This window comes from Ammodytes marinus (genome assembly GCF_949987685.1).
Source record: "Ammodytes marinus genome assembly, chromosome: 19".
In the NCBI taxonomy this organism is placed as follows: Eukaryota; Metazoa; Chordata; class Actinopteri; order Uranoscopiformes; family Ammodytidae; genus Ammodytes; species Ammodytes marinus.
The window spans coordinates 313,514-337,452 of record NC_137223.1 but is presented as its reverse complement, the minus strand read 5'-3'; the positions used below and the strand labels follow the sequence as shown (position 1 = coordinate 337,452).

The 23,939-nt window shown below is 40.1% G+C and overlaps 2 protein-coding genes across 2 annotated transcripts in view; both read right to left on the bottom strand.

Moving 5' to 3' along the window:
• The window catches only part of adgb (androglobin), a gene marked incomplete at both ends in the record, with an annotated part of 63,740 nt that extends 59,227 nt beyond the window's left edge, over positions 1-4,513 (bottom strand). The window contains 5 exons of the mRNA XM_080048199.1: positions 1,597-1,776; positions 1,949-2,020; positions 3,533-3,622; positions 3,806-3,935; positions 4,458-4,513. Of these exons, the coding sequence (XP_079904325.1) occupies positions 1,597-1,776; positions 1,949-2,020; positions 3,533-3,622; positions 3,806-3,935; positions 4,458-4,513 (528 nt within the window). The remainder of the gene's footprint in view (positions 1-1,596; positions 1,777-1,948; positions 2,021-3,532; positions 3,623-3,805; positions 3,936-4,457) is intronic.
• A 1,300-nt stretch (positions 4,514-5,813) lies between these two features.
• On the bottom strand, positions 5,814-22,159 carry rab32a (RAB32a, member RAS oncogene family). The gene is made up of 3 exons (XM_080048004.1): positions 21,842-22,159; positions 11,644-11,921; positions 5,814-7,041 (listed from the first exon to the last, which is right to left on the bottom strand). Exons 1-3 carry the CDS (start codon positions 22,116-22,118, stop codon positions 6,892-6,894), a joined length of 705 nt encoding a protein of 234 aa, XP_079904130.1. The 5' UTR covers positions 22,119-22,159; the 3' UTR covers positions 5,814-6,891.
• Between the last annotated feature and the right edge of the window lie 1,780 nt (positions 22,160-23,939).

Below are 23,939 nucleotides of genomic sequence, written 5' to 3'. Positions count from 1 at the left end.
GGAGCTCAATGTGTTCGAAGATGGGGTAAAAACAAAAAGAATACAGTGGATGGATATATGGATATGCTCTGCAGCATGAAGGAGGAAAAATTGATTGTTGGGCAACAGAAGAAAAAATAAATTATGAGCACAGGAGAAGCAGTAGCAGTAGCCTATGAGCAAAAAACAGGCACGGAAGCATAAAGGAGGTAACTAGGAGAGATAACACCAACAGGAAGCAGGGTTGGGGGCTGGGTGCCTAATGGCTTCTTAACAACCATCTGTTAGCGTGCCATTGTTGGCACAAGGACTGCTGCCTACAACTGTGTCATGCTTGTTTGTCAAGGCAGGAGTCACAGTGTTGCAGAACACACACACACATCCTTTTTTTTTTGCTCTGTCTTTTTCACTCTCTTTGCTGACCCACATTGTTGTGCTGGAAGAAGAAGAAGTTCCCTTTTTGAAATGACGCAATGATGCCGTTTTCTTCCACTACTAAAGAGATCCGTGCCAAGCAATATACGCAATTAAACATACTGAAATTCACAAGGCCGGCATCTTACAACTCTATCGCTATGAAAAAATTACCTGTATTAAAGCGACTCTTACCTTTGATGCATTTTTACACTTTTTTTGGATTAGGTTAAAATGGTATTAATAAGGTAATTACACTCTAAAATATAAGACAGACCCACCAGGAGTAAAAACAAACAATGATTTCAATCTCATAATATTATGAAAAATATATATAAAATTCAACCAATCAAATTGTTCGGACGATTTGATTGGCCGACAGACCTGTCTGTTTACGGTCTGCTTCTGTATTGCGCATTCTCAACTAGAGGGTTTGTTTTGATTCCACGGCAGACAGTAGCGAGTAGCAACCATTGTAGAAAAGGCCCCAATGTTCATAAGTTACAGTGTTGTTAGTTCTTACAGTGTGTTAAAATGTGTTTTGTTCAGTGTGGATAGCAGTCAGTTAGGGCCGTGACGTCAGTCGGACAGAGAGCCTGTTTAGTTTCCGTTCTCTTCATTGGAGGGAGGCGGGATGGTATGATAGTGCTGTAATTCTCAATTGCAGCATGGGTGTGAGTCCCTTTAAGAGCCAAACATCTGTAAAAAGACTTTAGACTTGCATGAAATTTTTATATATATATTTTTAGAGAGAAAATACACAGACACAACAGAATAAATGAACACCAAAACTAAAGACAAAATAAAATAAACAACTGACTTGCATAATAGTTGATATGAATGACACTGCCTTGCATTAAGCCCTCCCAGGATCAAGCTTGTCTTGTGGTTTTCCTAGGCGTAGATGTCTAACATGAGCCTTGCTCTCTGAGAAGCAGCTGACTCCTGTTAGGCCTCATCTATTCATCAAGCCATGTATGAAGGCCGGACACTTTTTGACACAGCGGCGAGGCTGATTGATTTGAGCTCTGAGTGGATATGGCTTTCTCATCCCCCCCCAACCCTCAGTCCATCCCCATTCCCCCTCTCGTCTTCTGCAGTGATGTCAGATCTTTCTCCTCAAAATAAAGTCTTTAGTAGGCCATTGTGTGTGTGTGTGTTGTGTGTTGTGTGTGTGTGTGTGTGTGTGCGTGTGTGTCTCACCATCCAGTAGAGTCGGACCACGTATTTCCCATAGTTGTTGTAGAGTGGCACATGACCTTTCACCACCTTACACAGCGAGTAGATGTGCTCCCAAGGTCTCCAACACTCTTGTTCTGTAGATTTGGCAGCGTTCTGCAGCATCCAAACAATATGGATCTCACTGACAATCCATCTCATCAGCTTGGAGATGGAGGAGAGAAGGGACATAACAGTATTCATCAACCAATGTTTAAATATATATTGGTTGAATCAGCAATTATCTGATCTATCTAATTCATTTTGATCAAAAGTGGTTAGCAGAAAGTCAATCAATCTTTATCAGGAAAGTAGGAAATAACTGTTGATAACTAACCTCACTGCAGATAAGATGATCGTTGTGTGATATCAAGTCAAACGTCGTTTGATTTTCAACAACGGTCGGACCCTGAAAATCAAGCACATCATTGTTTCAATCGTAGGCACAGATTAGTAAATTCACATTTTTGCAGCTTAAAAGGTGCTACGAGGAACTTGTAAATATTTCTGAAACAGTCTCATTTTAGCATCTGTACATATGAAAACTTTCATTATGATAATATATTGACAGGTCAATCAGCTTTAGAATATGGCTGTTTAAAATGGACATAATTGTCTGACCTACTGAATGCTTCCCTACTCATCCCAGAGGTCTAACCAAAAGCCATGGTTTTCCGGTCTACAATAAATCTTTCACTAACAAGTTAATACGCTCTACAATGTTACAAATTAAATATGAATTAATGGGTCAGCTGACAGTGAAAGAGATCAGCCGTGGGCAAAGGGAGGTTTGTCTTTTCCTCCCATCGTTACAGCAAATCTAAGTGAGAGAGCCAAACTTCAAATTACGTCAGTATGTAACACCGGTATGAAAATACAGACTGGTTTAGGCTGACGAAGAATGACCCTGTGTTCCAATCCCCATACTTTCTGCTATTTAGTATGGTAGAAAAAAGATTCAGGATGTCCCAATTCTTCTGGTCAGATTTAGTATGCTTAAAAATACCCTGATGTCTACTACATTCTGAACCACAATACAGTGCGCACCGGAAGTGGTGTCACATCGACGGAGCCTCCGTATAAAAACAAACAGGGATGCGACGGCTGTAAAAGCAAGAGGCAAGATCAAGGCACAATGTTACAATGAAATAAATAAGTAAAAGTATGTCCCAATTGTATTCCTACTGCATGCTAACTAGATTATTTTTTTATGTTCGGATGTATAGAATAAAGAAAGAGTATGCGATTTGGAACGCAGCCCAAGTTTCACTGTAGAGTCGTTGCCTGCATCTGCACAGCTGATTGCTTTTGTGATTAGCCCGGGCTCCTCTTGAATGAAATTAATGAAACGCTTTTGACATCTGAATAGGCAGCTCGTGACCTGGCAAGGACTAATTCAAAAAGCAGGAAGCTTCCAGTAATTGCTCAACACTGCACTGAGAGAGGGTGACAGAAACGTGGAGTGATGCAATTAAAACGTCATTGGAGGTGACTAGAGAGCTGACATTTCACACTGCGTGGCAAAGAAATGCACTTTTTTAATACATGTAATGGCTGCAATCAAAAGCTACTTAATAATCAATTATTTATTTATTTTTTAATCATTAGATTTAGTCGATGCAAGTTAATTTATTTAATAAAAAAGGCTAAACGTAAATGCCTTCTCCAAATTCGTACTTTTTTTCTGACCAACATGTAATCTATTTACTATTTATATTTATATGAGAGGCAGGAAAATAGCAACTCTTAAGAAAAATAAATCCCGCAAACGTGTACTTCTGATACACATTTACACATCATTCATTTGATAATTGATTATTCATTGCTGTGATATAAATGTCATGTTGGGACAGGCAGACGTGTGGCATTTTGCTATACCATTAGAAAGCCTATCATCCACACACAGAAGCACGAAGGCTACCTTGGTGACAAACTCTGCGGGTCGCTTCCAGCAGTGCACTTTCAAAGATGGAGGCAGGGAACTCTTTCCCTCGGGATCTTCAAAACATGGCTGCAGACAAATGCGAACAAATGAAAGTGAAATACAGAAACACAATGAACAGAGAATCAACACAATGTCAGAATTAAAGTCCCTTGTAAAGCGCATTTTTAGAAATACACAGTTCAGTACACGTTGCTGATGGCAAATCAGTGAATAATATATTGAAGTGTTAAGGTTATACTCCTCATTTACAGTAGCTTGACCCTTGCTTGGCTTTCCATCTCCGTCCCATTTCTCCTTGTTGATCTCGGCTTCGTTCCACTCGGGCCAGATAGGATATTTGCATCTCGGTACACCTCCCAGGCTCTCAGAGGAAGACCCGCTGCATTGAGGACAAACAGTTATTTATTTTAGTTTGTCAATAGTTAGCAGCAAAATCTGAAAACTCCAGAGACTCCATATAGAGCAAAACCATAAATTCCTTGTTTATCCTCACCATCCCTCAAAAAATATTAGCTCATAATGCTGGCTGTCTGTCATGATGACAGGATAATTTACACATGTCATATTTGATGTAGGCTGCATGTCTCAAATGGCTACTAGACTTATGACTTACAGATAGATAGATAGATAGATAGATAGATAGATAGATAGATAGATAGATAGATAGATAGATAGATAGATAGATAGATAGATAGATAGATAGATAGATAGATAGATAGATAGATAGATAGATAGATAGATAATTGAAATAGTATGAAACCAACTGCAGTTATATCCGTGTCCTTGACAGCCTTCCTGAATCCTAGCCGGTTTATTTTGATGTTACGTGGCTAATGCTAACGGTAATGCTAGCTACAGCTGACATTAATTAGCGCTAATTGCCGACATTCACCAAACTCACTCCGTAATAACTTTACTGGAGTTGGTGTCCTTCTTCTTTGGTGGTGCCTTGGACATTGCACATCGAGTGTGGAAATGTGCAAGCTAAAGACCAATGTCTGACGGTGGTGCGTTTGGTTCCTTCTCTTCAAAGTTTCCACGTTGCTAAGCGATGGTCCTTTGACGTGGGCGGGGCCTGCAGCCGTTGCATCACTTGTTGCCATAGTGAGGGATGGACAGATTTTCTTGATAATATGGATAGGAGCAGAGCCGAGCACACATGGCTCTGGATAGGGCCTATTTTTCAGAAAGTTCACTTCATAGCTAACAACTGTAATACAAAAACTTCAATATCTGTTCTGAATGTCCTTGTTTCATTTAAACTAGAAAAATATTAAAGCCACCATTCACTAGGATTGTATTCCAAAACATCCAAACAACATGGTGCACATAATGGCTCATAAAACTTCGATTGTAGCACCACTTACACAGAAAAACTGAAATAAACTCCAAGATAAAATGTAATAGCCTCTAGGCAATAATAGACTTTGTGACTCAAGGTTCCAGCCTTCTCTGAAGCCCATTCTGAGATGCTTTAATGACGTGATGTGAATTGCAGTATTGGCAAATGAATGAGAGCTGCTGTAGCCTAATGCCTGCACACAACACAGTCGGCACGCCTCCATTGCATTCCTGCTCTGGGGAACTTAGGTGTGTGTGTGGAAAAGCACAAGCTCCAGTCTTGTAGAGCACATGCCTCTGATGACTATCACGCACATTTCTTGAGCGGAATCACATGATCCTCTCTCTCTCTCCCCCCCCCCCCCCCTCTCTCTTTCTCTCACACACACTGTGAGTCTTACTTTTCACCCATACAGATTTAGACAGTGGTGCTAGGATATTCTACGAGGGGGAAATTTAACACAATATGAATAGCGTTAAATGTTTTGTACAGAAACACAAGCCTTTTTTTCCAACTACTGGGACACAACTATATCCCAATGGTGACTCTAAACACATGCAGACTATCAAGGTTTGGGAAATTAAACTGTCAGAATTTCTGGAAAGCCATTTAATTGAAAAAATATAACTACATTTATAATCTAAATTTGCTCATTTGCTTGGGACAATGAACAACATAATACACACAGCGAAACCAAATGTGTATACTGTATTTCAGCTGTATGCTGTGCTTTCAGTGTATAGTGCAGACCTCAGTGTTTCATTTCGATATGATCAAATCAAATTCTGACTGAATTGGAGCATGTGAGGCAATGCCAAAAGTTGCTCCAGTGTTTTGCTACATCATGCATCACTTTGACAGATACAAGCATTTGATATCATACAGACTATAAGTAATAGTCGACAAAAACAAAAAATCTGTTAAAATGTTTATTCTATTTTGGTCTTATATTCAAAGTATTTTCACATGTAAACTGAATCTCAACTCAATGTTTAAAAAGTAATTTTATATTTAATTTGAACACTTTCAATAGATTACCATCCCTATGTACAAGAGAGCGTAGCCCTCTGTCAGATTCCGCTTGTATAACATCTCACCATGTGTATAATGCATGACCCAACAACATTCTTAAAAAGTACATCACTGTAAATCAGATCTACATTCTCATACCAATGGAGAATCAATCAAACAGAGATTTCTCAGTAAGTAACATTAATAGAGTTTTCTTTTTTTCCTGAAATACTGTATTGTTCATCTGCGTCCTTTTAAATGTTTGGGTGAACAACCAAATGTGTTCCCCTCTTATATACACAACAACAACAACAAAACGTATTAGGGCACATTATTTCAGAGAAAATATGACAATAATTTTACAGCTATATGACATCATAATAGAATACTTTTTACACAGGGCTAGTTTTAAGAACAGCTGGAAACACCAACGTGCATGATTTGTGTGATTGATCGTTCAACGGGCATTATCCATGTTAGTAACTGAATAGGCACGAAACAGTAACTGGACTTTTTTCACGCAGAAATGTTAGCTGACAGATCAAGATGACAGAAATAAAGAGTACACTGGTTTTTTACTGTGCAGCCCCAACTCATGGCTTCAGAGGCTTTCTGGTCAACAGGTGGGGTATCAGGCTTGAAGTGTGTCGGGCTAGGTTGAGTTCATAGTTGGCGGTGGAATACACAATCAGGGAAATTTTGCAGTGAGAGAAACACAGAAATGAAGATCCTGTGGTTTCGAGAGTGTGGGACAAATAAAGAAAAAACAGAGCTTGGTGGGGGGGGGGGGCTGCGACGACATTAGCGACAACATGAAGATAAAAGAGGGTTCTCTTCTGGCCTATGCAGAGCTACAATGTGAAGGTCAAACGGGCGTCTGTGCAGGGAGAAGAGGATTCTCGAGCTTTGAAAAAAATTCATATTCGGGTGAGACCCCGCCATAGCCAGCCAGGATGGCTACCATGTAGGTGCTAACTGCCAGTTAGCAGCAGCCTGACTTGCTCTCAGCAGCCACAGTCTCCTGCTCCAGTTTGATGCGTTCTCCATTGTTCTCCTCATATGGCAAACCTTTGTCGTTGGCCAAGATATTCTCTACCAGGAAACGTGCCGCCTCGTCCACATTGATGTTGTCCTAGGATAAAAAGGTCAAAACAGTGCCTCAGAATGGTGATAATAAGACATTAAAACATATATTACATATTCATTTACACCTTCGTGAGAATACATTCACTAGGCTAGTCCGTTCCTTGTATCTGCTTGCCCATCAGTACTTGTAGCAAGCCATGTTAAGGGAGAAGAATAGCAGTCCATTATACCTCTTTTCCGCATAGCTTTAGAAGTCCCCTAACCCCCTTTATGTATGACACAGCCTGATAAAGCAGCAGCTAAAAGACAGCAGTGGCTTCCATGGAGCCAATCTGACACCATTGCCTCTGGCCTTCACACTGTGGCCACAAGCTGTCACCCCGTGGGTTGAAGAGGTAATGAATATAAATGGCCTTTTCCACGCTCTGTAGTAAAAGAGATGTTAACAAAAAAGAAAGAAGACCTCAAACAGAGGTCAAGTGCTTGTTTTCTTTTTCTTTTTAACACAAGATATAAAAAAAGGCTTGCATAAAAGAAAATTACTATGTCCATTGGTTCTAATGTACTAACCATTTTATTAAATAATTGCAAATCTGACAAGAAGCAACGTGGTTCTGTATTTACCCACATTTACTTCTTCGAATCTGTGAGTTTCAAAATAAAATGGAAGACAGTGAACTCCATGAATACGAGTAATCTCTACACCGTGTTCCAAATTATTATGCAAATTGGATTGAAGTGTCATAAACTTTACATTTTTTGTTTTTCAATTTAACTCATTTATGATATTGTGTCTCAGGGCACCTTGGATCATTTAAATCAATCTCATGCACCTGTGATAATTAGTTTGCCATGTGAGCCCAATCAAAGGAAAAACTACTTAAGAAGGACGTTCCACATTATCAAGAAGGCCACATGTTTCAAGCAATATGGGAAAGAAAAAGGATCTCTCTGCTGCCGAAAAGCGTCAAATAGTGCAATACCTTGGATAAGGTATGACAACATTAGATATTTCATGGAAACTTAAGTGTGATCATCATACTGTGAAGAGATTTGTGGCTGATTCAGAGCACAGACGGGTTGGTGCAGATAAAGGCATAATGAGGAAGGCTTCTGCCAGACAAATTCATCGGATTAGGAGAGCAGCTGCTAAAATGCCGTTACAGAGCAGCAGACAGGTATTTGAAGCCGCTGGTGCCTTTGGAGTCCCGCGAACCTCAAGGTGTAGGATCCTCCAGAGGTTTGCAGTTGTGCATAAACCTATTATTCGACCACCCCTAAACAATGCTCACAAGCAGAAACAGTTGCACTAGGCTCAGAAATACATGAAGACTAATTTTCAAACAGTCTTGTTTACTGATGAGTGCTGTGCAACCCTGGATGGTCCAGATGGATGGAGTAGTGGATTGTTGGTGAATGGCCACCATGTCCCAACAAGGCTGCGACGTCAGCAAGGAGGTGGCGGAGTCATGTTTTGGGACGGAATCATGGGGAGAGAGCTGGTTGGCACCTTTAGGGTCCCTGACGGTGTGAAAATGACCTTGGCAAAGTATGTTTAGTTTCTGATTTACCACTTTCTTCCGTGGTACAAAAAGAAGGACAGTGCCTTCTGTAGTAAAATCATCTTCATGCATGACAATGCACCATCTCATGTTGCAAAGAATACCTCTGTGTCACTGGCTGCTTTGGGCATAAAAGGAGAGAAACTCATGGTGTGGCCCCCATCTTTCCCTGACCTCAACCCTATTGAGAACCTTTGGAGCATCCTCAAGCAAAACATCTATGAGGTTGTGAGGCAGTTCACATCAAAACAGCAGCTATGGGAGGCTATTCTGGCATCCTGCAAAGATATTCAAGTAGAAACTCTCCAAAAACTCACAAGTTCAATGGATGCAAGAATTGTGAAGGTGATATCAAAGAGGGGGTCCTATGTTGACATGTAACTTGGCCTGTTAAGATGTTTTTGATTGAAATAGCTTTTGATTTCACTAAATATGACCTTCACATCCTGCAAATTCAACAAATGACCATTTTTATTTCTTTACAACTTGTAAAATGTTTTGAAACTCTGTTGTGCATAATAATTTGGAACGGTGCATTTTGAGTTTTTTATTTTTGAAAAAAATACCGTTATCATTTGGAGGTTTGTTCAATAAAATTTGAATCATACTTTAACGGTTGATGACTTGAAAATTGTACTGACTGTCATTTGCATCGACTATTTAGGAAAATCGGAGAAAAATATCATTTGCATAATCATTCATCACTGTAGATAACTTGAGATAACTTCAAAGAGTACAGAGCGACGCAGGAACCTCCACAGTAGACTGACTAAAGCACTTGACTACAGCATAGCAATGGCTGCTTAGAACCAACAGAAAATGAAGAGCCCTTCAATATGTGACTGAGTGACACATTAACCGACAACACTTTATGACTTTCACACAAGGAAATGGCAAAAAAAATTAAAAATAAACAACAGGACACAGCTGCGGGGCCTAAGGTCATTTTGAGGCGTAATATAGCTTACTCTGGCGGCTGCCAAAACTCATCAAGGCATACCCTACAACAGTGAGTCAGTATCCTGTATAAGAAAGGCATTGTTTAACATGTGTGTGTGTTTCTAAGCATCTCTTGGCTAATTGTTTTCCTCAAACCCACGAGGCACAAAGCCCCCATGATCACTCGTCAGACAAGCATGCACCTTTCAAAGGGGAGTCATTCCTCTCTGCACATGAGTCGGCACATGCACACAACATGCAGTCATTTGTTTGCGTCATCCTCGTGCTCTCACAGAGTTAACTGCTGATCACTTTATTACAGCACAACTTGCCTTACAACACAGACAGACAGCTGTGGAAAGTAAGTAAGTAGATTTTCTCAAGTAGAAAAGGACTGTACTTACTTACTATACTTGAATCCTTTTCACATTTTACACTTCATTACAGCTTTTTCATAGGGAAAACTCAAACTCCACTGCATTTTGTTTCATAGCCATAGTTACTACTTACTTTACAGATATAAATGTTACATACAAAACATGATTCACTTAGGAAAATGATATCTATGCATTGTAAAATATTTAATTACCCAACAGTGTATAACATAATTGATACTTCATCATTAAACTACTGCTTTGCATCAATAATGATCACATAATACAGAATTCTCAACACAAGGACAAAAGTAGAAAAGCATAAACACACCGAACACCAAACTATGACCAAAGTTGAGGAGAAACAATACAGAACATTATCTTTTTCGGCCGTACTCCTCTAAACCCTCACAGCTCCGGGCTGCAACATCAATCAACTTCACCTGATACCTTATCACACCAGCTGTCCAACATATCCCTTCACTGGTTGGAAAGATAAATGTCCATAGATGTCGTGCATGGATGGTATTAACAGCTGGTTTTGAAAAAAAAAGGTTTTTCGCAAATTTAATTAGTCAAAGTTTCAAAGATTTATGAAACAATTGAAACTCTTATCTACAAACTGCCAACACTGAATTTGGAGGAGTTGTCAGCGATTATGGAGAACGCTTGTTGTTTATATCACTTGTTGTCTCAATCAAAATAATATGTCCACAATATCTCCTCAAGATCCGCTTCCTGGCAGTACTGTCCTGTGTGCTGGGAGGGGGAGGTGGGGGGGTGGTCTTAATACACAGCCTAGGCTCTGTAAAAATGTAATGTAAAGAAGGGAAATGTAAACAAATGGGCCACCCATAGCTAGCAACATGCCAATTTACAGAGCCTAGGCTTTGTATGAACAGCGCACACACAGTACAGACAGGCAGAGAACCGTGAAAAGTATCTACTGATTTTGACCATTTTTTTTTTTTTTTTTTTACAAAACGCAGAATCGCTGACTCCATTTTTCATGTTTAAAACTGTTGAACAAAAAACAGTCACGACATGTAACCATTTCACAATAGCCACAGTGTAACCAGTGTGATTTCACCATTCGGAAGGGGCCCGGTTCCCTTCCTCGAGGCTTGAGATTTCCTGTCTGCCATGAAAAAGTGAAGAAAGCCATTCAATAAAATGGTAAAAAATCCCATGTCTCCATTTGTTTTTATTCGGCTATGTGGGCATTTCAAAAGCCCTTATCGCATCTGATTTGCCACAAACATAAGTCATGCTCATGTGTTTAAATCAGATTCCAAGCAATTTCTGTTCATGTCGGGTCTGGACCATAACTCGAGAAGCTTTGAAAGGAAATATGTAAACTTAAAGGTGGAGTCAGCAATTCTGGATAACGCTTATTGTACAAAATCGCTTTTTTTCAAGTCAGTGAAGATCTCCTCACGATCCACTACCTGTCCGTACTGGATTTACACTGGATTTATTTTGAGCGCACACACAGTACGGACAGGTAGGGGTTTGTGAGGAGATATTCACAGATTTTGACAAAATGTGATTTCGACAAGAAGCAATCGCTTACTCCACCTTTAATATGAGCCCTAACTTTGGTCATTTCATGCTTCTGAATCCTGGTTTAAAAGCATAGAGCAACAATAATTGAAAAAAAAATAACCCAGTTGAACAGATATATAAATAGGAATGTATGGGAAAGCGCATTTATGCAAATTGTACGTGTGTGTGCCTAATGGCTCTTCTCCGTCTGATGTATCGACCTCTCACCTTAGCCGAGGTTTCAAACCAGCCCAGGAAGCCCGTCTCTCTGCAGAAATTGTCCATTAAGGCTGTGTTGTTGGAGGTCTCCTTCTTCTGGTCGCATTTATTGGCGAGCAGCACTGAGGGGATGGGAGTGCCATTAGCCAGCTTCACTTTGCTGTCCAGGTCGTGCTTCCACTTAGAAACGGCCTCAAAGGTGGAGCCCCTTGTCACGTCGAACACCACGAACGCCCCCACGGCCTCTTTGTAGTACACCCGTGTCATGTTCCCAAATCGCTCCTGACCTGGGGGGGGGGGGGGTCCAAAAAAAAGTATGTTAAAAAAGCTTGTTACCCCTGAAAAGTTGTAAGACTTTGAAATGTCATTTTTCTTCTCTACTCAGTGAGAGGCTCAGCACTTTCCCTCAATATGGTGATGGTTCTTATTGGACCTACTTTATACTCTACAGAGAATGGGAGCGGTGATCTGCCGAATAAATGAGCCTATATGCTGTAGTCATTCTACTGACTAAACCTGGGAGGTGATATTTCACAAAGCCAAAGCAAGGGGAATTAAATAGCGGTGTGTGTCACTATCAATCTGAAAAGGCCTCTTTCTTATATACTTAACGCTTAGAGGTTTTCTTTTTCTTTTCTTAAATCTACTGACTGCGATTCAATACATCAACCTAAGCTGAATTGTGTCTTTCACTGTTATTTTGTATTTGAAGTATATTAATTTTTCAGGATTCCACCATATCATGGAAAATGACTACAGGCAGATCTAAGGCTTAAGAACTCTAAAAGTCATAGTGAAAGTAAATCTCAATACTTTTAACATATCTAAAATGAAGAGGGGATAGGTTTTAGAGAAAAAGAATTGCAGGACCAGCGCTCTAACATAGTTTTAAATGTCCGCCCACTTCACTTCACCTTTGCCTGAGTGTGCAGTGCACTGAGGCGTTCTTTGGGGGGGAAGTGAATCTGATCAGCAATTCAACTGGAGAAAGGTTAACTCTGCTAGATTAACGCTCGGCTGACGTCGAGCTTCAAGCATACCTATCTGATGGAAAGTTCAGGTAACTGTATTTACATTCATGTGAAGCATTCTGGCACCTTCTCCGCTATATCTTTCCATCAATAAACCTCTATTTGCCTTTGTTCAGCACTTGTGTTTTTTGCTAGGCATGCACAACAGTAACAGCTACTGGTGGAGCCTCCAACTTAACCAACTTGGTTTGACAAAAAAACTGAAACAATACTGTAAGGCTGCCATTACTGTATATTTTTCTTACTGTCAACAAAGCCCATGAAAAGACTAAAAACCAAGAATCCAGATGATAATGCATCTCACGATAATTTAAAACTTTAAGCCAGATCACTATAAAAAAAAACGTTATAACCTATAAATTGGTTACCTCAATATGTAACCTAAATTGGTCAGTTGGTAACTGTAAAAATAGGCCTTGTATCCGAGCTGTCATGCTCACTCTTTTACCGGAGAACCAAACGGATATGTTTGTTGTCACCGCCTGCAGCTAAAGGAACTGAACACAAGATGGCCAGACCACTGAATCATATTCAGTCTGGATTGCAAAACATTTTTCAACAGAAAGTTGTTGAGATTATTCAAAATAATTCTTCATGTTCATGCCTGGAGCCAACGGTAAAAATAACATCTACAATACGGTTTCAGAAAGTTCAGGTCTGGTTCACTCTCAGATAGTCTCGCAAAGCCAGACCAAACTACAGCAAGTAGTAGGGTCTGGAAGCACTCTGTTTAGAGCCGTCTATTCGGGTGGGGAAACCGGGGGAAACTGGGCTAGCCTGTTGTACTCTCAGATGACAGCAGTGTTTTTTTCCTCAAAAAGACAATTGTTTCTCAAACACACACACACACACACACACACACACACACACACACACACACACAGTCATGGTTCCTGTTTTAGAGCTTTTGTATGTTGTATCTTTCACAAGAGCTTGACGTGTTTAAAAGTATGGCAAAACTGAGTTATATTCACAAGCACATATAATTGATGTTTCTTTATGAAGTACACAAAATGCTGATTATCAACGAAAGTAAAAAGGGTTTTTACAGATTTAACCCTGACCCTGATGTAAATATATAGCATCTAAAACATTTCCCTTAGATTTAGTTTTTTGATTGCTTCTTTAGCACCCACTCATTTCACTTTTAATTTTATAGATTTAGTCTCTGCAATTACATCAGACCTCCAAAGACAGGATTTGACTAATATCTTTGCAAGACAGCTCCAATTTAAGAGAGCCTACGGGGCAAGTGTAATTGTACAGTGTATTAAACGGTTGACAGCTTCCAAAGCTCACTTTCAAAGACAGAAAATGAACCAAGAAAAAGGATTTGAGGAACTGTGAGCACAGCTTCTCCAAGAAGCATATACTTTCACTTTCACTGTAGGTACTTACCCAGCCACGCTCTAGGAACTGGAGTGGCGTGGCGCAGTGCGGGTGTGAGCCAGAGAGTGAATACACTGTGGGGCTCACAGGCCTGACGGTAATTGCTCATAATTGAGAGTCTAATTTTAGGTGATGTAACCCCAGGTGAATTCACCAGAGACACGACACAGTGGGATGAAGAGCCGATAGACTGAAATAAGGCTTTTTTGTTTCCGGACCTTGTAGAGCTCCAGCAGAGTGGAGGTAAAGGAGAAAGATAGGAAGAAATTACTGGTTTGACTATTCAAAAAGGCCCCCGTCTTCTTTTGATTCTATTGCAAGGTCTGACAGAGCCCAACTTATTATTGGTAATAAAAGTTGGTTAATACTTAGTTAATGTTTATTAAGCATTGCCTAAGCATTTATTAACAGTAAGTTAATGATGAGTTAATGTTTATTAGGCATTTACTAAGCATTAACTAACAGTTAATTAATGTATACTTACTGTAAAGTGTTACCAATATTTATAACACGGTTTTAATAAAGGGCAACAACCAAGGTTGTCATGCACACATCGACTTGCCCCTGTAAAGCATAGCAGTGTGTGTCTTAAGCAGTCAGTATTCTACTTTATTTTCTGCCTCTTGTTGTGAATTTAAAATTAAGCCAATAAACCCAGAGAACTAGCGTGATCATTCATTCATTACAGGAACTAAGGACAAAACAGTTCAATAAACCCTGAGAGGCCTTGACAGCATGTCACTGTCAAGACTCCACACTTCACTTGATTTTCTGACAGTTTCAGGTCTCGGGGGGTGTTAACCTCCCTCCCTCCCTCCCGGGAGACAAGGGGGGTTTATGGAAAAACACTCATACGGGGTTGATTATAAATCAGTCAATATTCTCAATTGCGGTTGCACACAGATACACACCCGACTGCTGTAGGCTCTAATGACTTGTGGGGTATTGATAAGTCGCTATGGTTGGTTGCAGACGTCTCTGACATTAAATGACTGCAAATCCCATGATGCCTGACCTTTTCAAGTTTCATAGGCAAGTCTTGATAATCATTCTGCTACTTTTAATAAACCCAATACGTATGGATAGGAGGATATTCTGCTCGGTTTGATGTATTGCTTTGTTAGATAAAAGCTACTTCCCTCTTCCCACTGTGTGCTATGTTGTTAAATGATGAGGTTGGAGATATTCTCTGTTTTTGTGAGTAGTACTTTTATTTTTGTATATATAATTTCTCTGAAATAATGATTGCCCGAGCAGCAGTCTAAAACCCACAAAAATATTTAGTTTACTATCATGTAGGACAAGGAAAAACATTGAATCCTCACAATTAGGATGCTGGAACTAGTTTATACTGTAATTATTCATAAATAAATGAAACTGTTATACCAACTCTTAAAATAGTTGCGGATACAATTTTCTAATGATCAATGTACTGCTGTAGCTCTCTAGAGAATATCCCCCAAATTATTCTTTAATGAAAAATAAACAGCAAAAAGAAATTGGAATTCAGTGAACCGATCTATAGTTTGCTTTATGTTTGTATTGTATAGATTTACATAGTCTGTAATGGCTGCACATTTCAATAGCTGGATATAAAATTACAATATTTTGAAAGTGTAGTCCATCCATCACTCTGAAGCTCTTTATTTCTCTCAAGCCATGTCTTTACAGTGTGTTGTCTCCCTGCTTTGTCAATGTTAATTCTCAATGCTCACAGAAGTCAACAAATTGATAGATTTTTTTTTTATGTAATGTTACTTGCTCTAACGTTGCTGCTCGAGTCCTCACTAGGACCAAAAAAGTGGATCACATTACCCCAGTTCTGAGGTCTTTACACTGGCTTCCTGTCACTCAAAGAATTGATTTCAAAATACTGATGTTGGTTTATAAAGCACTAAATGGTTTAGCGCCAAAATACATTACTGATCTGCTGATACGTTATGAACCGTCCAGAGCCCTTAGGTCGTCTGGGACAGGTTTACTTACAGTCCCAAGAGTTAGGACTAAACGAGGAGAAGCAGCTTTTAGTTTTTATGCACCAAATATCTGGAACAAACTCCCAGAAAACTTGAGGTCTGCTGCAACCCTCAGTTCTTTTAAATCGAGTCTGAAGACTTTTCTGTTTCCATTTTAACCTGTACTTTTTATTTTATTTAAATGTTTTACTTCTTTTCATTCGCTTTTAAATGTCTTCTAATGTGTTTTATGTATTTTAATCTTGCCCCTGTAAAGCACTTTGAGTGGCCTTGTGTTTGAATTGTGCTATATAAATAAATTTGCCTTGCCTTGCCTTACTGATCTGATGATGTGTGTTCTTTTTAATAATTTCATCATAATCCTGCAAAGGAATGTGTATGTCTTTCTAAGTAAAGGACTAATGAAATGACATTAAATGATATACGAGTCGCATGTGCTTCTAACCCAATCAGCGTAAAACACAGGACTGGGAAGAAATGTAAGAACAATGGAGTCTTTACCCAGTGAAAGCCACAGGGGCATGAGACTGCCGGAGAGAACAAAGACGTGATCTGCCGCCTTAAAAGCTCATGCCCACCAACTAAGGAGGAGTAATGTCTGGATATGTCCGTACAAAAGGTAGACAGTGAACTAAATGTGGAATTCCAAAGGCTTCAAACAAGGACATTTCAGTTCAGTCTAGCACACTGATGATGAGTACTGGTGTGCATGACCTCAAGTCAAGTTCCTGGCATTCTGCACCCTGAAAACACGTGAACACGTCAGGAATCTGCGGCTACATGATGAAAAAGAAATGGGTTTAGTTACAGCCAGCCACTGTATCATCTCATCTCATGTTGGTTGTGTGGGAGATACAGAAAGAAAAGTCTCATCATTATCCACAGCCCTTAGCAACCCCGATTATGGCCGTGCACATTGCCATCCTGTGGGTGGGTTACCATAGAAACTGTCCAAGCCAGACACGGCAGTAGAAACAGCAGCAGCCTCCAGTCTGTTGTTAGGAGGCAACTGGCTGTGAAACTTCCCCAACTCGCCCTCCCGACAACTACACTAACGAGGCGGCACAGGGTCCAGGCATAAAAGGGATGGATAAGGATTTTTTGAAAGTGGTGTTCTATGGGGGGGTACTTATGCATTGTTAGTGTTACCTTATGGAAATCGCACTCATCACAGTCACTATAATGAGTTTGGGGGAGACGTCGCATTGTACTGAGGCAGAGGGGGCCAGCAGAAAAAGAAATTTCGCCCACGCCTTTAAATGCTTACCAAAAAAATAAATAGCCGTTGAATTGTATGCTAAATCTAGGATTTTTTCACTGCCGATTGCGGACTGATATGCTGTACTGCACCTGCAGACAGCCAACTCCCGCAGGTGCACTGCAGTGTATCAGACCACAAATCAGCAATGAAGAATTCCTACATTCAGTGTATAATTGAACTGATATTAATTTTTTAGGTAAGCATTTATATATTTGGCGAAAAAGCCCTTTTCTTCTGGCCCCCTCTGTAACAGTACAATGCTGACTACTACAATGATGTCCCCCCCAAACGCCCTTAAAATGACCTCCATCTCCATAAGGTAACAGACTTACTATGCAAAAGTATACCTCATACAACCACACTTCAAAAATACTGAACTACCCCTTTAAGGTGGTCTTCAGCACAAGCTTCAAGAGAGCGACTGTGAACAGCACATGACTGGCACGTTCAAATTCCAGTGAGCAGCATGTGAGGAGTGACTTACTACAGCTTACCACTGCCTGCAGCACTAAAACACATCTGAGTTGTGGGAAAATCCACAACCTTTAAGTGGAATTACCATTGTTTTGCCCTCACCTTCCAACTTGCTCGGGGCTGATCGACGTAAAGCCTTGGCACAAGGTTGAGCAATTGGACTCAAAACGATAATATTTGTACTAGAATTTTAAGCAGAATTACTACACGTGACCCATTTTAAATATGCATGTACCAAGAGCCTTTTCGGAAATCTGGAATAATCTTGAGATATTTCTTTTTCACAATCCCTATTAAGGTAAATGTTACCATGAAATATAATTGTAGCATATTTAATATTGAAAAGATAGCAAAGAGTGAGCAGTAAAACACTTCATACTTCACAGTACCACTAACAAGCAACAATGCACCAGAGACACAAACACTAACAGATAATGACTGTGTGGAAGTGGAGTGACAAAATCTATTGCAATGACTGTTATTTGAATAGCAAGGAAAGTAATGAAAGAGGGGGAAACCACTCAGGAGCATCCTTTGTGTCAAACTAAAGAAAAAAGAATCCTAGAAACATAAGAAATCCAGTCGCTTTTAAATAGGGCGCCAAAAGGTTTCATAAGTATGAAAACGATGTGAATCATATGCTTTAGCCTTTGCAGTCACCTGATCTCAATTCAGTTAATCACCTCCATTATGGGAGATTGTATGGAAGTGGAAGTGTTTGACAGCACTCACCACCTCCTGTGTAAAATCTATACTAAGGAGCATTAATGAGACCCTATGTTGTTTTTTCCTGTGTCTTACATAAGTCCACTCTGCTCTTTGCAGGAGACCCTTGCTCCTTCTATACTGGTGGCATTTATTGGTCCCATTGTGCACTTTAAAATGTTTGTCATCTTTAGTATGCACTGTTCTCAATTGCCAAACAGAGCTAAATTGTTTGGCAGTTATTAAGTTTTGCTCAGTGGAAATGGTTGCCAACTAGAGCTGAAACAAGTTTTTTCATAGCAGATGGTCGACAGAAAATGATTTAGGAACTACTTTGATCATCAGTTAAGGAATTGTTCATGCAAACTTTCACTTTCGAGTTTGTGCGGATATGGTGGTTTCGTCTTTGTCTTGAGTGGCAGTATACTAAATATCTGAGAAACAAAGAGGAATCTGAAGGGGGGGTCCCTGGGAAGGTGTGAGTGGACCTGTTCACTCACTTCTTGCTATTTATAGACCAAACGATCCCTATTCACATGTTATGTAAGTGTGAACACGAGGTATGAGTTCCCACTTTGCTTCATGTGAAGGATTTTCAGAAGCTTAAAAATGAGTATCTGGAGTTTCAGACAAAAGCCAATGTTGGACAAAAGTCAGAAAATATCAATAGAATGTTGTTTAGACAAATTAATGTTTTCTTATCCTATCAAATCTACGGTAATTTAAGACCTCTTGGGGTTGGAAGCACTGGTTGCGCTGAGCACAGAAATATAAAAATGGGATTTTCTGACATGACTACAGTTTACAATATATGGAAGAAAAACTCCATATCTTCTGTTCATGTGCGACGTCATCTTCTACAGGAATGTTTGGGCCTATAAGGTGCAGGCTTACCATGGTGGTAATCATCTTGTCCACTAGAATAGACAAATAGAGGACAGAACAGCAAATTCTGGGCAAATAAAAAGTGGGTGTGAAAGCCGGAAGCTTCACTCTTGCCTCCCATGGTGCCCCCTATCTTGTAAAAGCCTCTGATTACTATCATTCTCAACGGACCGTAATTAGTATCAAGGATGGTAGAAGACAACGCAACTCTAAAGTTGATCTTAGTGTTGCCAAGAAAATAATTCCTCCTCCTTTTCTGCACGATTGAATGGCTTAATGGCTGCATGGTTTAAATGACTTGGTAAATAATATACCTCTAGCTTTCGCCCTTTCACGCCCACGTCTCGTTTGCTTATTTTAGCCTCTGAGTGTCCCTTAGGCCGCTCCTCGGGTAGGTGTGAACAATGAGGTTTAGTGTCCGTGTAAATCGAACCTTAACCTTCCATTCTCGTCACAGTGCGTCTAAAACGATTCTGTTCCCCCAAATATGTGTAAGCACGTTCCCTTGTCTCTCTGAATGATATCAGTCTGTCCAAGTGTCTGTGTGTGTCTGCGTTGTATTCACCCCTCGCAGTCAGATCCTCTGATGGAGTGCTGTCTGGCTATGACCGGCAGATGGCCTTCACTGGCACTAAGTCACAGATGCCCCTGTACACTGAGCTCCGGCTGCCAGAGCCCCAAGTGTCAGAATTTGGCCCATACTACCAATCAGTCGGTGACAGAAATGCAAGTTGTTGTGACGACCCTACCCAACCCTTCCACACACACACACACACACACACACACACACACACACACACACACACACACACACACACACACACACACACACACACACACACACACACACACACACACACACACACACACACACACACACACACACACACACACACACACACACACACACACACACACACACACACACACACACACACACACACACACACACACACACACACACACACACACACACACACACACACGCGCAATCTCATTACACCCAACATAAAAAATATCCACCACAAATTGTCTGGTCACATACTTTAACTCATAAAACCAATGATGAAAGGAAAGAGGCTAATGGGACATCACAGACTATCCTAATCCAACCAATGTTCAAGGGCACACCCAGCTTGTTCCAGCTGATTCAACAATAGCCAGTACTTATGCATATCTGTTGCCTTATGGAGATGGCGTTAAACACAGCCATTTTAAGGAGTTTGGGGAGGAGGACAGAAGGGGCCAGCGAAACATCTTTTTTTCACCAGGCATAACCGCTTACCTAAAAAATAAATATCCATTCATTTGTACTCTAAATTTAGGATTTTTTCAGTGATGATTTGCAGGGTATGCTGCACTGCATGGGCCAGTAGCCATGTATTTCTGCACTTTTTTCAAGCGTAGTTCGCTAATTATTACGCAACTCGAGTGCAGCGTAGAAGTCTGCAAAAAAATTATATACTGTATAAAGAAAAAAAAACGTTTCATCTGGACCCCTCTGCAACAGTGCAAGGCTGACTACAGAGATGTCGCTCCCAAAACTGCTTGAAATGAATGCTCTAATTGCCATCTCCACAAGGTAACAGACTTACTATGCATATGTACTGTACCTCATACAACCACACTTCAAATATACTTCAACTATCCCATTAAAGGTTTTGTTGGTGTGCCCATATCATGTTTTCCTCCCAGTCCCATTCTCCCTAACCTGCTGTACTTTCAGGCATATCATTCTCATACTACATGGTTTACACTGTGATATTTCAGTGCCTGGACATGACAAACAGTAAGAGTTTGTGCAGGACTCCTTGCCCGCCTGCTTGTGAGGAACTTTTATTTACAACTCTCCTGCTTGTTTTTGTTTCGGCTTGCTTACCCATGCTACTGGAATGCACATATGGTTTGTGCCAAGTTTAGAGGAAGACCAGCTTAGTGAAGTTGACTGAAATCATTTGCAGAAACACTGACAGTTAAATTAAAGGGACAGGGACAATGGGAGAATATAAGTGACATTGTGATAAGCAGAACCACCTGTAATAAAGATAATGGCAATGAACTCCCAAAGTCAACCCCATAAACACACTTTTACATCCCATTGAGAAAAAAATATCACATGAGTGTTATGGTGAGTTTTGTGGAAGGGGGCGGTGCTCAGTCGGTAGCAATGAATGTGACCTACATTCCAGTGACAATTAGGATCTGTCGTGTGATCATGAAGTGGAACATGACGTGACATGACCAACCGGTATATTCTGCTGGAAATTCCTCTCCCGTTTTCTTTAAGTTCTTGGCCGTCTGACAATTTAAAACCTCACATCTTGTTCCCTAAACAGTAAACACTTTTCTGGGTTGAATATATTGACACCTGTGGCCCCATGACAGCAAAAAACGACACCATCTGACTGCTCCATCCAAAACCCATCTGATACACCACTTAAGTCGCGCGTTTAAGCTGAACTGAGCGTTTGTTTTTGTGTCCTTACCTGCGATGTCCCACAGCTGTAACCGGACCAGCGTCTTGCTGTCCCAGTTGATAACTTTGAGTGCGAAGTCGACGCCGATCGTCGCCCTGTAGTGCTGCGAGAAAAGTTGGTGCACGTAGCGCTTGATGATGCTGGTTTTGCCGACGCCTAATTCCCCGATGACCAGCACTTTAAACAAGTACTCCTTGCACTCAGACACCGAGGCCCCGGACATGCTGAGAGTGACAGTGTGAACTTTTTGGTTAACCCAGATGTGAGCTTCTGCTTTCTCGCGCATGTAGACTGTTCCCTGTGTGAGGAGCTTGCTGTGTGAACCGGGGCTGGACTGGGAAGTGAGAGGGCTAAGGGCCAGATGCAACAGAAATGACATTGGTTCGCCCCCCCTACTTTCAAATTATCCTCCTCCTCCCGATAGCAGAAACCACCTGATAAGTCATAGGACCCGGAAATGTAGGCTAAGGGGAACTTTTTTTTTCTTGTAAGAGAAACCTGACGTTCTCGAGAGAATCCTCGTGTTGCTTGTCACGTTTAGCTTAGAGAGCTGCTCAAATTCAGTTCACGCTCCTATTCATGGAAGGCGAAATTACCACCAGGTAGCCTAATCATTAACCAAATGCAAATAGGCAAGGCATGTGTTTTAAAGCCATAGGCTTATTCTTATTTTTTTCTTTTTTTTCACATAGTTTATGTCTTTTGCTTGATGCAAGTAAGTGGGGGAAATTAATTCTCAATTGAAAAAAACATTCATATGCACTCGTACAGTTTTCACATCAAATGTTTCAACTGCTGGTCAGAAGCTTTCAGGTTTACACATCCCTTACATGTGAGGATTGCCTCCAAACTTCTTTTATATAGGCTATAGACTACAGTCAATGCTCCAAGCAATCATGTCGCAATACCAAGGTCACATGTACACGTCCAAAAAAAAAGAGAGAGTTTTAAGAATGAACTCAGAGGAACTTTCCCCCTCCAGCTGATCAAAGTGAAAATGTTCTTTTTAAAAGGTGGGGTCGGCAATTCTGGAGAATGCTTGTTGTTAAAAAAAGCGTTATGTCCATATCAGTGAATATCTCCTCACAATCAACTACTGTGTACACTAAAAAGAAAAGGGATTTGAGAACATGCCTTCTCCAGAATCGCTGACTTCACCTTTTAATATCAAAAAGAAGCTCAAACTTTATGAAGTAACAAAAACAAGAAAAGCTATTGTTTTCTGTCAAAGTGGTCTTTAAACTTCAGCTTGGGATATCTTGTATTTACACCCCAAACTCAATTTTGGAATATTGGTATAAAGTGTAAGGATTTATTTTAGTCTAACCTAATGACAACAATGTTTTTTTCTTCAGGCTATTGTAGGCAATGACCAGTCTTCTTAATATAAATAGTTTTTATTTTACAGCATTGTTCAGCTTGCCCAAAACACAAAGGCCTATTTCATTCTAGATTTGACAGTGTTTCACAGGTGGCACCCTTGTTTATTTAACATTGGTTTAAAATCATTTAACAACTTACACTATAATAGATTCAAAACATTTGGAAACACAATACAATTGCACTGTGTACTGTATAGGCTTGAACTTTTAAACAATTTGCAGTCTTATATATAAAGAACCAAGAAACTTAACCTCAAGTAAACTACTTAAATTCATAATGCAAGATTTAAGCAAAAAATTGAAACATGAATAATTCCATTACAAGAAGCAACTAATCAATTTGTTACTTTTACAACTGAATATTTTTCAAGAGGATACAGTTTGACTCAAGTTAGCTTAAAAGTTACCCAAAAACCAAACAACACACCGCTCCTTGACAAGTATCTGAGGACAGTTTCAAAATGTATAAAGTCTTCTTTTTTTCTGTTGACATTCTAAATATAGAAACATTTATCAGTATTACAAACATACCACCTGTGTGAAAAACAAGAGATGGCTTACCAGTATTACAAACTTTGAGGACTTGTACAGGTAATGTGTTTTTCATTACAATGACTCAGTAAATTCAGAAAAACATGAGAAATATCAACACTGCATTGGAAGAGCAAAAAAAAAGTAATTTTTCACTTCCAATGATCATAAAACTTGTTCTCAGGGTTATGATG

What these genes read in the sequence shown, in the direction of transcription:
- rab32a (XM_080048004.1), bottom strand. Translation starts at nt 22,118, where the DNA reads ATGCGCGAGAAAGCAGAAGCTCACATCTGGGTTAACCAAAAAGTTCAC. An exon ending in ACAGCTGTGGGACATCGCAG is followed by an intron (nt 11,922 to 21,841) that starts GTAAGGACACAA and finishes CCCCCCCCCCAG; the next exon opens with GTCAGGAGCGATTTGGGAAC. An exon ending in GGTTTGAAACCTCGGCTAAG is followed by an intron (nt 7,042 to 11,643) that starts GTGAGAGGTCGA and finishes TTTTTATCCTAG; the next exon opens with GACAACATCAATGTGGACGA.